The sequence below is a fragment of the Mesocricetus auratus genome, unplaced genomic scaffold, assembly GCF_017639785.1.
Source record: "Mesocricetus auratus isolate SY011 unplaced genomic scaffold, BCM_Maur_2.0 Super-Scaffold_100024, whole genome shotgun sequence".
NCBI lineage: Eukaryota > Metazoa > Chordata > Mammalia > Rodentia > Cricetidae > Mesocricetus > Mesocricetus auratus.
Window position 1 is genome coordinate 23,285,432 of NW_024429205.1, and position 16,872 is coordinate 23,302,303.

The 16,872-nt window shown below is 43.4% G+C and overlaps 1 protein-coding gene across 3 annotated transcripts in view; it reads left to right on the forward strand.

Annotated features, from left to right (window-relative positions):
* Positions 1-14,610, forward strand: part of Lclat1 (lysocardiolipin acyltransferase 1) — a 101,023-nt gene extending 86,413 nt beyond the window's left edge. For all 3 annotated transcript variants that reach the window (XM_005073574.4, XM_040730754.1, XM_040730756.1), the window contains one exon: positions 10,984-14,610. In XM_005073574.4, the coding sequence (XP_005073631.1) occupies positions 10,984-11,486 (503 nt within the window). In that variant the 3' untranslated portion in view covers positions 11,487-14,610. The remainder of the gene's footprint in view (positions 1-10,983) is intronic.
* Positions 14,611-16,872: the final 2,262 nt, after the last annotated feature.

Consider the following 16,872-nt stretch of genomic DNA (forward strand, 5'->3'; position numbering starts at 1 on the left):
CACTACAGGCTGTTAGAGGAGACTGCTCTTAGGCTTCTTCTCTCAAGCAGAAGCATCCCAGAGAGGCTCAGCTCAGTTTACCTGTATCTGCCTCCTGGAATGTTGATTCCATAAGTGTATTTACTGAAACCACTGGAAAACTTCTGTCATTGTTATGCTTACATTTAGCAGGAGAAAAGGGAACACAAAGTAAACTCTATAGTATATCAGATGACTATATGTGCCAAGGATTTAGGAAATCTGCTCTTTTCAGTAAGAAAGGGCCAGTGCCTCCCTGATGGAAGCACAGGCAGTAGGAAAAGGAACATGGCATGAATTGTGGTTGGAGCAGAGCAGGGCATTGGGCAGTAGGAACTGCAAACATAGTAAAAGCTCACAGACAGCACAGGGCTTCAGAGACCTAGGGGTCTTCTGAGTGAGATGGATAGCCACTAGACAGAAGAGTCAAGGGAAATGAGAATGTGTTGTTGCTGGCATTCTGAAAGGGTTACTCTGGCTATCACAGTAAGAAAAGTGTCAGGTAACAGTTAAGCTAACAAAACCATGTATGAAGGCATTTGTAATAATCCAGATGAGAAAGATAGGTAAGAAATGGCTAGATTTGGGATTATATTTTGAGGTAGAACCAATAAGATTTTCAGTTGGGTTATGGAATGATAGGGATGACTCTGAGGTTGGTGGCCTGAGTTGGGGGAAGGTAATTTTGCCTTAACTGAGACAAACATTGAGGAACGCATTGGTTTTAGCAGAAAGAGTAGGTTGAAGTTCAGTTTAGGTTACATTGATTTGGTATACTTATTAGACATCCAAGATGACGTAAGATTAGTGGTCAAATATATGAGTCTAAAAATGAAAGACCAGCTGGAGCTATGAATTTAGGAGTCAGCAGCACATATTTGGTATCGAGGTCACCCAGGGATGGAGAAGAGTACGAGTCAAGCCCTAGGGCATCTGATACTCAGAAATCATGTAAGCCAGCAGTCCACAGGGAGAGATCAGAGTGGCCCAAAGAGAGCTGCATGGCTAAGCCCAAAAGCCAAAGGGAATCAATGCATGTGGTTATATGCCAGTCACCAAAGAGAACGGTTTTGCTAGAGTGGTGTGTTACTTTTCTGTTGCTGTGATTAATAGCACACTCAAGGCAACTTGTAGAAAAAAAGGATTTGTTTTGGCTTTCAGTCCTGGAGGGTAAGAGTCCATCGTGATGGATTAACATGACAGCATGCAGCAGGAACGGGGCTGAGCAGCCACATCTCTTAGCACAAGCATGAAGCAGAGAGAACTGGATAAGGGTCAAGGCAATAATCTCTGAAAGGTAGCCTTGGTGGCATATTTGTTCTAGCAAGTTCACACTTCCTAAACTTCTCCAAACAGTGCCACCTGTTGAAGACCAAGTTTTCAAATGCCTGAGCCCATGAGGGATATTTTCATTCTTACCAACACAAATAGTGAGGTCTCTAGCTTACACAGTTGGTATTGATTGGTTCACTACAGTGAAGGTTGAAGACCACAAGCATACAACTCAAGAAGGGTACCTGTGTGAGTGCCCAGAGAAATGAATGGTAGCTAGAAGGGAGATAAAATAAAATGTGTCCAGAGATAAGGAGAGAAGTTATAACAACTTGATAGGCAAATCGCAAGGATCAAAGCATGTGTTTGTCATGTTTCTATGACAGATAACCTCACAAAAACCTAAGAAAGGAAGAGTTTATTTTGGCACATAATTCTAGGGTGCAGTCCAGGATGGTGAAGTCATGGCAACAGGAACTTGAGGTGGTTGGTCACCCTGTATCTGTAGTCATGAAACAAGAGACACTGTGCACTGTTCCTGCATCTCAACTGAAAATGAAAAACCCCCAGAGTGGGGAGACCCTCACTCAAGTCTCGGGATACGCCGACGCCCCAATAATTCAAGAGAGACCGTTCTTGCTGCAAGCACACACCAGGTTTATTCGGGGAACCAGTGCACTGGGGCCGAGCCCATAACCCTCCCAGGGGCAGAGAAGTTCGACCCCTAGTAGCTGCAGTTGGGGGTTCTTAAAAGGGAAAAACTGAATGGGGAAGTTAGGCAAACATCATAAAAGATGGGGAAGTTAAATGATAGTTTATGTCTTAACAGGAAGGTTATCTCAAGCAATCATTCTTTGGGCATTGTACAGTTAAACATTGAACAGGAATGTGGTGAGCTAGTTCCTGGATCGGGAGGGTTATCTTTTAGGTTTATCTGGAGGTCTCTGGTTTCTCAGGGGAAGGCAGAAAGACAAGTTACTCTATGATGGGCTAGTCGCTAGGGCTCTAAAAATGTTGGGATCTTTCAAAAACAGCTAATTTAATGATGTGACATGGCTTCTTCATAGAGCACAGGTTTCTAGTGTCACATGCAGTATATACGCACATCATAATTTTCTGTAGTGTGTGTGTAAGGTTTGCAAATCCTGTGCTCATGCTTGGCTTTCTTCACTGCCTTCATGTCACTCAGGTTCTGCAGTAGTCAGATCCATGGGGTGTATTTTATTCATCTTGTCATGTTTATTGCTATTTTTAGCTTTGCTAATTACTGCGCTCTACTTTTAATAATGTTCTTTGCCTTTTTCCTTTTGTATTTTTCCTTCAAGTTTCCAAGATGAGTTTTTTCCCCCTTTCACTTTGCAGTATTCAGGCATACAAAGTCATATGGTCTTCCTTTGAATACAGCCTTCATAGTAGCTCTTAGATTCTCCATTTCATTCCATTTTCATTCATGATTTTCCTTTCATTTTCTTCCTTTACCCAAATATTATCAATAAGATTTCTAAAGGGAAATATATTATCTTAATTATTGCTATTACACAATTTTGATGTGAAGATATGGGTTATAAGGTCTCAAAAGTATTTAAAGCTTCTTTCTATATGTAATTTTACATATAAGCATTCATATATGCCACCTGATATATAGGGGACTATATGGGACCATATAAGTATGTTAATTCAAATTTGTCCTACTAAGTTCCTTCATTTAATTTCTGTCTAGTGGAGTTCACTTAGGGAAGACATTTTGAAGCCAATAATTTAATTTAATTTAATTTTCAGTTTCTCTTTACCTTTCTGTTTTTTAAATATTTTACTAGTAAAACTTAATTTAATTCTATGCATATTTGGTAATTTTCTTTAATGAAATTTTTTGACCCTGGCATGCATAAGTTCTGAAAAGATCATTGGCTCATCTGTCCTTTGTAGTGAGCTGCCAGTGTGTTCTCAGCTATGGCGCTACCATACTTTACAAGGATGTAAAATGAAGACAAAGACAGCAGCTCATTCTTACAAGGAGAATGGTGTTTATTATGACAAGGATAGAGGCTTATATACCAAAAGCAGGTGTGGTGGAAAATCCCCAAGGTAGAAACCTACATTCCCAAGGCCCTCCAGCAAAGGGTGGGCCAAAAACAGGAATTAGCATTTAGACAAAGGATGGACAGAAAACAGGAACTTGCATGCAGGCATTCTGGGAGGAGGGGATGAGAAGCATTTAGCTAAAACCTCCTAGTAACAAGAGGTCAGCAGACAGATCCCCATGGGGGAAGGGTGCAACAGTTCTTGTCATTGTTAAGTCAGGACAGGAGAGATGGCTCAGTGATTAAGGCCATATACTTGCAGAGGACCCATGTTCAGTTCACAGCACCCACATCAAACCTATCAAGGGGACCTGTCAAGTCAAACCATTCATAATAAAACATAGGAAATAAAATAGGAATTAACTACTTAAATAGAATCATATCTAACCAGAGCTCTATGGTAACAGGTTGAAATGAGTATTTAAAATGCTGAAGCACTAAAACCCACATTCTAGTTAAACTTGGGACTATCCATTTTATTAAATAAATGTTAGTAATGAAAGCAATAAAGAAAACTACTGTAAAGCCTTAAAAACTAAACATAAAACAAAGAAAGACTATGCCCCTTTTCTTAAATGAGAAGACTTGAAATGGCAATCATTCCAAAATTACAATGCAAATATAATATGAATCGAGTTTCCAGACAGGTTTTGTTTTGTTTTTGGAGGTGTGTGTGTCACTTTTCTATTTCTGTGACGAGACATCATGACCAAGGCACCGTATAGAAGAAAGAATTTTATCGGAACTTGCTTACAGTTTCAGAGGGTGAGCCTGGCAGCAGGCTCTTCTCATAGAGTGTTTATTTAACAAGTCAGTTACAGTGAACACAAAAGCATGCCTGCTTTACCAGCCGCCAAGTCAGTGGAAAACAACAGTATGGTCTTGGAACAAGAATAAACATGGAGCTTGTGGAGCAATGGAGAAAAATGACAGTAGCTACGGAGGTGTTTGAGCCATGGCAAAATTCATATAGCAATATAACAGAGCAGAGAAACTGTTTAATAAAAGAAGTGAGAAAACTTGTTTTCATCTTGCAAAGAAATGTGAAGGTCCATTCATTGTAGGAGTAAGTATTGAAAACCTGTAACATGAGAAAATTTCTTGATAAAATACATAGTTATATTGGAAAAGATGCTATCAGATAATAAATGTTTGCAACACAATCTTCAGAGAAATACTGATCTGTGATAAGGAGCTTTGGAAACGAACTGAAAAGAAATGGACTTGGAAATGAAGCTGCATTCACCGTAATCCCCACAGGTACTCTCCCTAAATCCTTAACACCACAGTTTAGATCTCAGCATCCACCAAACAAGCTACAAGCTCCCTTCTGGAGCTTCTGGCTCTTCCCTTCTTTATTGTCTTGTGTGTGAGGCCAGCTCCTGCAGCCACACTGCCCCTTCCCCTGTTCATATCTGTGGTACTGGCTCCCTTGGGCTCAAGGGCACAAGCCAGGGGATCTAAATGGGGTGTGATACAGAAGTAAGCTCTTGTGCCTGCATAGAATCAGGCTCTCCCACTCAGCAAGCCTCAGGTTCAGAGAGAGCCCCTGCCTTCCAGGAGCAGGTGGAGAGTGATGGAGAGGACAGCTGCCACAATCTTCTGTCCTCCATACACAGCCACCCCCACACACACAAATACATTAAATAGTTAGAAAGAAAAAACTCCCTGGTGGCCAGGAGTCAAAATACTAACAGGTATAATAGAACATAGTATCTTTGCCTCATAAAAAGCTCATAAACTCTAAGAAATGATAACTGAATTTTGAAAACATGCCCAAGTATTAGTAGTACATATATCTCATAGATGCATTATATATAATCAGAGACATAAAAAATCAAATCAAAATTAGCTGTTTCAGAAACTTTTAGAAAATAGCCTACAAGCATGATTAAAATCACACAAAATAAGTTTCTGGTGTGTATGCAAATATTTTTGGAAGTCATTTGCTCATATGGAGCAAAAACCTGTTAACATTCACATTCTTTGATCTAACTTCTCAACATATTCTAGAAAAATCATTATCGTTGATTATAAAAATATCCACTTAAGGCCATGTAAGTGGAAATACTGTAAGTATCCAGAAACAGGGTGCTTTTGTTCTCGCAAACACTCATCTATAAAATAGTTTAGGAAATCTTAAATGACATGAGTGGAAAGTATAAAACAGTGCTTCAGTGTGGTGTAGGGTTGGTTGCTGTATGTCTCCATCTTTTGTCCCATAAAGTTTCAACTTGAGCTGAAAAACCAGTGGATAATGTTCCAAGTAGGAAATCACAGAATTTTCTCTAGTAATAACATGATGCTATTTGAGTCTTAATGCCAGTAAAGTGTCTTATTGCCAGTTTTTAGCCTGTATACTTTGATTCCATCCACTGAAGATGTTCCTCAGCGTGGGTTGACTAGTACCAGCATGTCATGGTTTATTAGGATGGCCACGAGGCAATGCTAATGCAAGGAAGTGGTTTTTTACTTATGAAACCCAACTTCTGTTCCTGGGAGATGATGATTTTTTCTGTTTTGTTTTTTAAATACGAAAAAAAAATAATCAGTTCCTTTACTAGTTGCCATTATTTGTAATTAAATTTATGGATTCAGATCTGGCTAGATTTCTTTTCATTTAATCAAGGTGTCAAAGCGAAGTATAAAGTTGTATTTTGTGTATTTTGTACATCCTTGGTATGAAATGGGGAAATAAAGGGGAGTTTACACTCTTTGCTAGTTGTGTTTAAGATCACTGTTGGATTTGTACTGTTCTGTCATTGAGCTGAGAGGTTGGGTCCTATGCTGTAGTAGGCATGGGCACAGCAACCTTCCTTCCCTGTGATAACAGTTTTAGAGCTCACAAAAACTGCTTCCCGTTTTTCCTTTTAAGCATGCAAATGTGTTAGGATTTGGCAATCTCCTACTCCTGGTGAGCATTCAACACTACATAGAACTGTTGTAATGACCATGACCTCAACTTGAGATGATGAGAGACATTCCCTTATGGATATTGCATCGAGAAAAATCAATCCTAGTTTTCAACTTCTATTGGTTATTTAAACATCACTAGAGTATTGAGAACCTCCTCTTGTCTGTCAGAGCCAGAGTAAGCAGCTGCTCTGTTCCTCCCACTAAAAGAAACAGTTGAGGTCCCAGTGAGTGTGGTTGTCTAACAGAGTGATAGCTCTATAAAACAGTTCCATTTGGGACAGTATCCAAAAGAGAACAGATTGACTTTCTGAGCCCAGTGCAGGAAGATGGAAGTAGATGGCATCCAGGTCTGTAATTAACTCCTCTGAAAAGCAATGAGATCTTTTAAAAGTGCTTTCTATTGATGGCAGGTAGGTTTAAGGATGACATAAAACCTTAGTGATAGCGGAAATATTCTTCTCAATCTATTCTTTTAATTGGTGAATGAAAGCACATCCCAACTTCTGGCTCTTCCTTTCTTTATTGTCTTGTGTGTGAGGCCAGCTCCTGCAGCCACACTGCCCCTTCCCCTGTTCATATCTGTGGTACTGGCTCCCTTGGGCTCAAGGGCACAAGCCAGGGGATCTAAATGGGGTGTGATACAGAAGTAAGCTCTTGTGCCTGCATAGAATCAGGCTCTCCCACTCAGCAAAATAGTGTCTTGCGGCTTTTGTGCTGCCTGGAGACCTTTACTTCATATGAAGGTTAAAGTCTCAGGACTGCTGACTTTCTTCCGTATGATGGCTCCCCTGTTGTAAGCAAAGGCTGCTCTTTCTTGCTGATGTGTTTGCCCATGTCCAACTCTGGACTGAAGGCAGCCCTTAAGCGGCCTGGGAAGCTCGGGATATAAATGTCAAGGAAGAAGTGTCTTCTTGCCAGCTCCCTTCCCTTTAGTTTATCTTCTTATTCTAAACACTATAATGCTGTTCTGTACTTGCCATATAGAGAGGAGTATTCGTATTATGCTGAATTATAATAATAGCCTTCCAAAGTTCTAAATCTCAAGCAATTTATGAGACGTTTGGATTATTGCCCTTTTAGCACCAACAATTCATGGAACCCAGGTTAGAAAACCAATATATCACAAGGTAACTCAGTCTCACTAAACCAAATAGAAGTATTGTAGTAGATGCTAACATTTATGAACTTACTGGGACCATTCACCACTAAATTATTATAACTTTCTAACAAAGAAGGCATAATTAGCTCCCATACTTTCAGATGAGAAGATAAATCACACACATAACAATCACATGCAGATTTCTAGGACATCTTTAAAACCTGGGCACTAAAGAGATGAACGTGTGGTTCTTGTTGGGCTTACAGTGACAGTTTGACATTTGGGTCTCACAGCGGGCACCCCCCCCCCTTGGGCCTTGGTGCTTAATGAAGGCTCTTCATTAGAGATGGACATTGAAGGAAACTGAGACCAGGTATTTCAGCAAGAGAAATTACATATTTGAAACAGAAGGAATCCAGGAGGAGGCTTTGTAGAACCGCAGCTGGAACATATATCTTGAGTAGCAATGGCATCCTTGGGGTCTAGGTAAACAATGCTGTGTATGGGTAGTGGCAGAGAGGGGATGTGAATGCAGTTTTCCCACAGACACATGATGGTGGCAACTGTTCCTAGAGAGAGTGTTGCTTTACCTATTGACCTGATGGCCCGTGAGAGTGATAGCTGGCATTCACAAACACTTAATGAGCCATGATCAAGAGTGTTTTCCTGGATATTTTATTTTAACTCTCAGTGATATACTTTGTAGATACAAGAGCCAAGTAAGCCTCCGAGAGACTTTGTAACTTGCTCAGGAAGCTTAGCCAGAATTTTTACCCAAGCTGTCACTTCTGCAGCCCTCCAGCTCTCCCATGCTCTGCATGGAAGGGAGGCAAGGGGGTCTCTGTCTGAGGTACTGTCACTGTTCAAGATGTACAGCTTATTTACTGAGCATCATCACCCCATAAACATGAAGGGACACATACACCTTGTGTGGGAAAGTAGTTTCTCACTGGAGCAAGGAAGTTACTTTTCTTACAGTTCTGATCATTTCTGACAGTTCATGACTATTTCATATTAAGAACTACTTACAGGAGCTGAGGAGTTAGCTCAATGAGTAAAGACCCCTTCCTGTGTAAGTCTAAGGGCCTGAGTTTAAATCCCTAGCACCTACATGAAGACTGGGCATGCTCCAGTGTGTCTGTAACCCCATAGCTGGGAAGCAGGGGCAGTAGCCAGCCAGTCTAGCCAATGTGGCAAGAGTCTGTCAAGAGTCTGCCAAGTGATAGAGGAAGATGCCAGCATCCTACTCTGGCCTCTGTATACATCTGCATCCTCACTTGTATACATCCTACACACAAATGAGCCACTTATAGGAGAAAGGTTAGGGCATTAAGAACGGGCAGAGCCAGAGGTTAAATGTGCAACCAGTGCAGAATGAGGAGTAGATGCAGGGAGCTACACAGAGCTGCAGTCTGGCCAGGAGTACTGAGTACTGAGATGCCAGTCAGTCCAAGAAGGGTTTGGGGGGAAGGTGTTTAAGTGAGATGTGAACGTAACTTTGACAGGCTAGTTGACGTGGTGACCACCCCTTCTTCACTGTGAGAAAGTGGGGACTCAGGGGAGAGTTGAGGTCCAGCAGGCAGCAAGCACACTGGCTGTGGGAAGAGAGGGAACAGAGCCTGGTCTGTGTGGAGAGGGCGCGAGCCTGTGTACCACATTAACTATCCAGTCAAGGAAAAGGTTTTAGCCTGGTTGTTGCCCTAAAGTAAACCGCAGTGTAGTCAAGACTGACGGGTTCATCTGAAGGGGTGCTGTAGAGAGAAGCCTTTTCCTTGCCAGCCACTTTGGTTTTTCCCCACCAGTCGCCTGGGCTCTGCCACGTTGCAGTTCCCAAATGAACACACAGGACACTGTATTAATTATGAAGCTGTTGGCTGTTTGCTTGTTTCTTACTGGCTATCTTTGACTTAAGTATTTCTCTTACTGGAGAAAGAGGTCCGGACATCTTACTTCTCTGGCGGGCTACATGATGACTATCTGTGTTTCTCCTTCCCAGAGTTCTGCTCGACTCCTAGTCCCACCTATCTTGCTTCTCTATTGGCCAACAGTGTTTTATTGACATATACACAGAACTTCCCCATCAGGGTGCTGTGGGAAATGGCTTCACATCTTTGCCATTACTGTATCGCAGTAAAACTTCAGCAGAGTCAAATATTCTCGGCTCAGGTGTCGTCTGATTCCAATAGAGGTGAACGCTGTGCTGTTACACCTCGGTCTAGAGTATTTCTGCTGCTCCCCAGATTTCCTCATATGCCTTCTAGTTACTTCCTGCCCTTGTAGGAACCACTGTTCCGAATGCTGTTACCATACATGACTCCTGCCTGTGTCATCAATTTCTGTAAGAAATTTAAGTCCTCATCTGGTTTGTCATGGGTTTTGTCAAAGTATATTACATGCCTGTGTGAAACTGTCACAACAAAATCCACTGTTTTATACAATAAAAACACTTTTAAGTTTGTTCACTGAAGATAGTAGCAACATTCAGAGACAGCAGCAACAGTGCTGTGCTTTGGGGGAAAACACCAAGGGCCTGTGTGTGTAGAGTTCAGCTGAGTGGTAGCCGATGTCCTCTGCAGGTCTTACAGTGCACCGGCTCTCTAACCTCAAAAGGCCCTTAGCACATTGCTGAGCAAAAAATAAGCCCGCCTCCCCGTCCTCCCCACCAGTTGGCCACCATGTCACATCCATTCTTGTTACAGCTTTAGACGGTCCCTTCCTGTGACTCTGCCTCTCCTTCCTGCCCTGTTGTGACAGCCACACTGTTTGCCCTTGGTCTCTGCTCCACTGCCCCCAAGATGCTGCTCTGCCACACAGTGTACAGCAGGGCCTATACCATGGGCCCCGGCCTGCTTTCAATGCCCCATTCCCATGGTGTCCTCTCCGCTCACCTACAGAACCTGCTCCTTCCCCCACCTCCTCTGCCTGTCCCCATGGGCTTGTGTGGGATATTGTGCATGCTTGTTTCCCTGGTTATGTTGGGAATATTTTGAACGACACCAGGGACCATGTTTACTATGTCTTTGTCACCATCATCTGCTGTGTGACTTCAAAAACAAGTCCATTAAGTACTGTGCAGAATGGTGTTTCAGGTCAGGATCAAAGTTGTTACGCTCATTTCTTCAAGTTTGTTTCTAAGGCTCATGGTCATTTTATTTTAAGGTAAAGACAAGCACATTCCTATTGCCTTAGATGAAATGAGTGTTAATACACAGTGTGGTGTAGCAAATCCCGTGGCTGAAGAGCTAGTCTATACCCTTCTATCCTCGCTCTGTGTGTGTGTGTGTGTGTGTGTGTGTGTGTGTGTGTGTGTGTGTGTGTGTATCTCCATGTAGTTCTAGAATGCAGATTGCCGCTTCTGGGAATGAAGAGCATTTCTTTCTGAAGGTCTTTGTGGTAATTACCAAACAGGAAAAAAAAAAGCTAAAAATGACTGAGAAACATTGACCTGAGTACCTAGAAACACTGGTATTTTTAGTCCCTGTTTGTTCGTGGCGGTTCACTCTGTCCTGATGCTTTGTGTTCTGCATGGCAGAGTGAATCAGCACTACCACCCCCGACTGTTGCCAAAGCAAATGTTTTCATCTTTCTGAATCCTAGGTAAGAACCTCGATGCTGTCCATGACATCACCGTGGCGTATCCTTACAACATTCCTCAAACTGAGAAGCACCTCCTCCGGGGAGACTTTCCCCGGGAGATCCACTTCCATGTCCATAGGTATCCAGTCGACACCCTTCCCACATCCAAGGAGGACCTTCAGCTCTGGTGCCACAAGAGGTGGGAAGAAAAGGAAGAGAGACTGCGCTCCTTCTACCAAGGAGAAAAAGCCTTCCGCTTTCCTGGGCAGAGCACAGTTCCACCTTGTAAGTCTGAGCTCAGAGTCCTGGTGGTCAAGCTGCTGTCCATACTCTACTGGACCCTGTTCTGCTCTGCAATGTGCCTGCTTGTGTATTGGTACAGCCCTGTCTGGTGGTATTTCATAATCAGCATTGTGTTTTTCGTGCTGCAGGAGAGAATATTTGGTGGACTGGAATTCATTGAACTTGCATGTTACCGTTTTTTCCACAAGCACCCACATTTAAATTCAAAGAAAAACAAGTAAGATGGTTGCATTCACCATGTGAAAGCCTAGGAGCATTATGGAAATGTTGCAGCCTTTGTAAACCGAGATGCATTTTGTTTTGCATGACTATGTCAAATGTTTCTTACTATTAATCATTCTTTGTTACAGATATTTTACACTTAATTTTGTGGGTAAAATATCGCTATGGTTTCTTTAAAATCTCTGAATGTAATTCCAATGCTGCATATATAGCAGGGTTTGATCGCTGTGAATAACTTGGGTCAGAATATTAAAAACAATCAGCAAGCTGTTGAGACAAGATGCAAGCTTTTCTGAAAGGGCCAGCCCGCAGGCAGCCTAGCACATGAACAGAAAGGGCCAGCCCGCAGGCAGGCAGGCCAGCACATGAACACGGGAGGCAGCTGTCGTCCATCTGTCCGTCCGTCTGTCCCACCCCCCCAGCAGCGAGGCACTGTCTGTCTATCCTTTCATCCTTTTACAGCAGTCAAACCCCAAACCAGAATTGTCTTGTCCTAAACTGATGACCATCACGGGGAGGCAGCCTTCCCGTTACAGTGTCTTAGCTGAGGAGCCTGCAGGAGACCCCTTCCTCACCTGGGAATCACGCCGCACTCTGTCAGGGAGCTCAGGCTCTCCATTTGGGTTCTAAAGGACAGAAAGTGACTCTGCTTGTTCTTCAGTACATTCAGTCCTGATCTCCTGCAGCTGTAACTTTATCTTTAGTGTCAACTGACTCGTGTGAAGATGTATTAGAAGAACATTCTGGCATTTCAGACAGAAACGGTCTTATGAAATACTTCTTTAGAACTTACACATACTGGAAGGCAGGTATGTGCTCTGGGCATGTAGGGTGTCCACCTTTTGCCATTAGAGCTCTAACAAAAATGCCCACGGACAGGATGGTATATCCAAAGCCCCCAAGCCTTGATCAACCAAAATGCTAACCTAGAACGAGCCCTTTCCATGAGAACAAGGACTCCCTCTCTAATTCTCTTCAATAGTAACATTTGAACCCATACTGACCAACTGTTTGCCAAATACTCCTGTCATCTGGAAGTCGTGAAAAGCCAGCAGACAAACAGCCACAGTGCCCTGGGGAAGAGGCATGTGGCTGGCCATTGTTCCCACTGACTGTCTGGTCCTGTCTTTGTCATGTGATTGGGGCAGAGATGGGGACAGAGGCACATAAAACTGTTTGGCTGCTAGCAAACATGCCACCCTTCCCCACCCTCTGCTGGGCAGTTTCAACAGCGGCCACTGCCCTGTGTACTCAGATGGGATTCACCGTCCTGCTCCTTCTCTGAGAAAGCCCTGATGGACAGAGCACCGTCAGTGTGTCTCGCCTAGTTTGGTTTTTGGAGTTTGTTTATTAAAATGTGGGAGTGTTAAGTGGTGCCTGTAGTGAAAACACCAGCCTGATACTGCTCTGCCGAAGCTCACTGCCAGGAGCTTACTAGTTAGTGACTGTGAGTTAGTGACTGCTCACCTGCTCTCAGCACAGCTGTTTGACTTTACGGTTTTAGGTTAAAAACACACGGAAAAAGAACATTTTTTTCTTTCCCTTAATGGGAAAGACTTCTAATTTCAAGCTTTTTTCTACAACTTCCATGGATCACATTTAAACATGGAAATACCTAGCAATCAAAATTACTTTTGTTCTCCGGGTAAAAACTGTTCTCTATGGCCACAGTACCCGGAAGCTCCCAGCAGTGGTGTCCATCTCATCGTGTGCCCTCAGACTCTTCACTTTTGTTCCCCCTTAAAAGGAAAGAACTCCCTCCTTTAGATCATAGAAATCATACCTCAATCTTATTTATCTACCCCAAATTCAAGATTCTAAGTATAGCACTAAAACTAGAGAAATTGCTTTAAATTTCTTCAAAAGGAAAAAGAAAATCCCTTTTTAAATAAAAGTTTTAAAATTATTTGTTCTTACATATTTAGCCATGTTAAAACCTTTTATTTAACATATATATGTTAAATATGTATAGATGTATATGTTATATGTATATATATAAATATATATGACATATACCTACACACACACACACAAACATATATGATTTTGAGCTTAGAACCGCTTTAAATCCATCCTTGATGGTTGTCAGCCTTAGGAATGTCCCTGCCTCACCCTCCACCCTTCAGCTAGAGCTCTTCGATGCTGGCCGTCCTGCTATAGCAGAGCTGCTCCCTTGTCCATGAGCCTAAGGGACTGAAATGCTCACAGCACTAGTTGGCTAGTTGACCCCATTCTGAGAGATTTTAAGTAGGTTAGTTGTGGGTTATTTATTATGTAAACCGTTTCACTTTAAAATATAAACCAATAAAGAGGGGAACCAGCTAGGTGACAAGTTGTCACTCTAGGTGTCTTTGAAACGAGCCCGAGGAATCGGACAACACGAGGGAAGGCTGAAACAAACGAAATGAGCTCACTTAGGATTCAGTAAACCCTGCCTCTTTGCACAGGAGACAGTTAGCTTCTCCCACTCACGCATTCTACGGTTGTCAGTCCATGTGCAGACCATGTGTTGTAGCCAAGCCCGAGGTCTGCGGACAAACAGATTCCCATTTCACCAGCTCTCAGGCTCTGGCCGGCAGAGATGCTCTGGCACAGTCACGATAGAGACTACTGGAGGGATCCCGTTGGTGTTAAATTGTTTACATTTCTTTATATAAAATAATGTGCTTTCAGTGCCTTAGTTACGGGTCCCTTTCTTTTTCCTGTTCCAAGAATTGTATAGCGTGTTCTTAGATAAAGTCTCTCCTTGTCACTCACTAGGAGGAAAAATGGTGTCAAAACACTGGTCACTGGAAACAAAACACTATGTTGCAACTTGAAGGGCGCTGGGCGGTGAGCTAGTGGCTGCTTAGGGCTCTTACACTGTAGAGGATGAAACTGACTTGGCCACTCAATGAACTTGAGATAGATGTGGCTCTCAAGGTGTCTTGTACCTACCTTAAGCTTTTATTTCAGAGTCTTGGATTTGGTAACTCACTTTTAAAAGATCATTATGTGGGGAACACCAAGTTTTAAAAAATAACTCACAGAATGGCCTTAGCTTTCAGTGTCCACTGGAATGTTTTCGAGTTTTATCTGTAATATGCATCCAGAATAAAGTGGAGTGAATTACATTGTTCAAAAGCTGTTGTGGTTCTGTTTGTACAGAATGACAGAAACTAAAGATCACCGTGCTGTTGCTTCCCATATTGTCATGCGCTTAGCCTGTGAACTGACAATTAGGCCTCCCACGGGTGTTAAAGAGTGGCCTAATTTAGAACAGAACGCATTATTCCCTAATTGGAGAGAGCCGGGGGCAAACAGTCGAACTCTTGCCCCAATGTCAACAGAACCTGTTTTCTTCAGAACAACTGTTCATCCCACAAGTGTGGGACACAAGCACTTAAAGGAAAAGAGCATGAGGACTCTATGTCCCTCCCTCACCTCACTGTCTGGGAACAGAACCCTGAAAGCCAGTTTCAGACCAGACTGACAGATGTACACAGAGCATCATTGGCTAACAGCACACAGCATCGGGAAGCTACTGTAAGCTCAAGTGCCCATCCCACCTTTGGCTCTCCAACGGGCACTGTGTGCAACCCATGATCTTCCCTGGGGAAAGGCACATGGGCCAAAAGAGTGTTGGTCTCAAGGAGAACATGGACTGCAGCCCCCACTCTTACTCACCTTCACCTGTCTTACTGAAAATGGATTTCTAATGTGGGGACCTCAGGCTAACCAGGGACATAGATACTGGCTCTACGGGGCATTCTAAATACCAAATACAGTTACTAAAGAGACCGTTTGTATTGTTCCTGCTGTACTGCACACAGGATCCACATGGCAACATGACATATGCATCCTATAGGCTTAAGTCTGGCAAGAAACAACAAGACACGCTGCCTTCTCATGGACCAAACAACACTAAATTCCGGTTCAGGACTCATTCTGGGATCATCACCAAGTGGGTCACAGCCCCAAATCTGGGAGTAGGACACATTCTCCTGGATTACAAGGATTGGGGCTGGAGGGAGATTCATTTTATGTCAAAATCAGAATTTTATTGAGAATAGGGTATTTGTGATGGGGTAGCAAGTGACCACAAATATCCACCCTACCTTTTAAACTTCTCAAACCTGCCAGAGTAGGTGGGCATGCATCGGTCTCAGACCCAGACACCGAAGTTTGACAGCATTTTATCAGCAGTGGATGTTTGGGAAGCCAGACAGTCAGTAGAGGTGTGTGTGGAGAGTCTCACCAACAACTGGTCAGTCTGGGCTGGGCATGGTGTCTCATGCTTGTATTCCCAGCACTTGGGAAACTTAGGCAGGAGGATCACAAGAGTAAGACTAGTAAGAGCAACATAATGAGTTGAGTCAACGTGTGCTGCATAGCAAGGCACTGTCTCAAAAGGGGGTGAGAGTCTGGGGAGAGACGATGGCTCGGCACTGTCTCAAAAGGGGGTGAGAGTCTGGAGAGAGACGACGGCTCAGTCAGTGAAGTGCTTGGTTTGTAAGCACAAGTAACTGAATTCAATCCCCAGATCCCCCCACACACACACAAAAAGCCAGGTATGAGACACCCACTTGTAACCCAGCACTGGGAGACCGAGCCTGGGGTTCCCTAGGGTTGGCTAGCCAGACAGCCTACCCTATTGAATGAGCTCTTGGCCAATAAGAGGTCAGATCCATCTCAAGAAAAAGTGGGTGGCACCTGAGGAGCTACACTTTTGACTTCCACACACATACTTGCACGCACACGTGCTCACACACACACACACTGAAAGACCCCGAATTTATAGAAATAAAATATAAGCTTAAACAGGGAGGGCACCCCACTAGAGAACTTGGGAAGTGAACAAAGGACCCCATCCCAGGAACTGGCCAAACCACAGAATGGAATGTATGTTTTAGCAACCTTAATTGCAGAAGGGCTGTAAACCCACAAAAGGCCAAATTCTAGGCTGCTGACCACCTGTGAAGAACTGACCAGGGCATCAGAGATGGGCAAACAAGATTTGTGGGAAACAAGGAGAGATAACCACCATTTACTTAGGGAGAGATGATTAACTCATACCAAGGTTTGAGAAATTTACAACGTGTAGGTCAGGAAGACATCTACTTCCCCTGGTCAGTAGTCACGTACCCCGCCCCCCCCCCCCCGTCACAAGATAGGGACCCCTCCCAAAGGCTTGTGGTTTTTGTCTTTAAAAGCTGATTGTAACTGAACCTCGGGGCCAATCGGTCTAAAAGCTGACCGAGAGGCCCATCTGCAGATGCCTAATTAAAGCCTCTTGCGTGTTGCATCAATTGGCGCATGGACTCTTGATTCTTGGGGTGACGAATCCAGCTTGGGGACCCCTCCTCAATTCGGGGTACCCCAACAACACACACATGCGCACACATG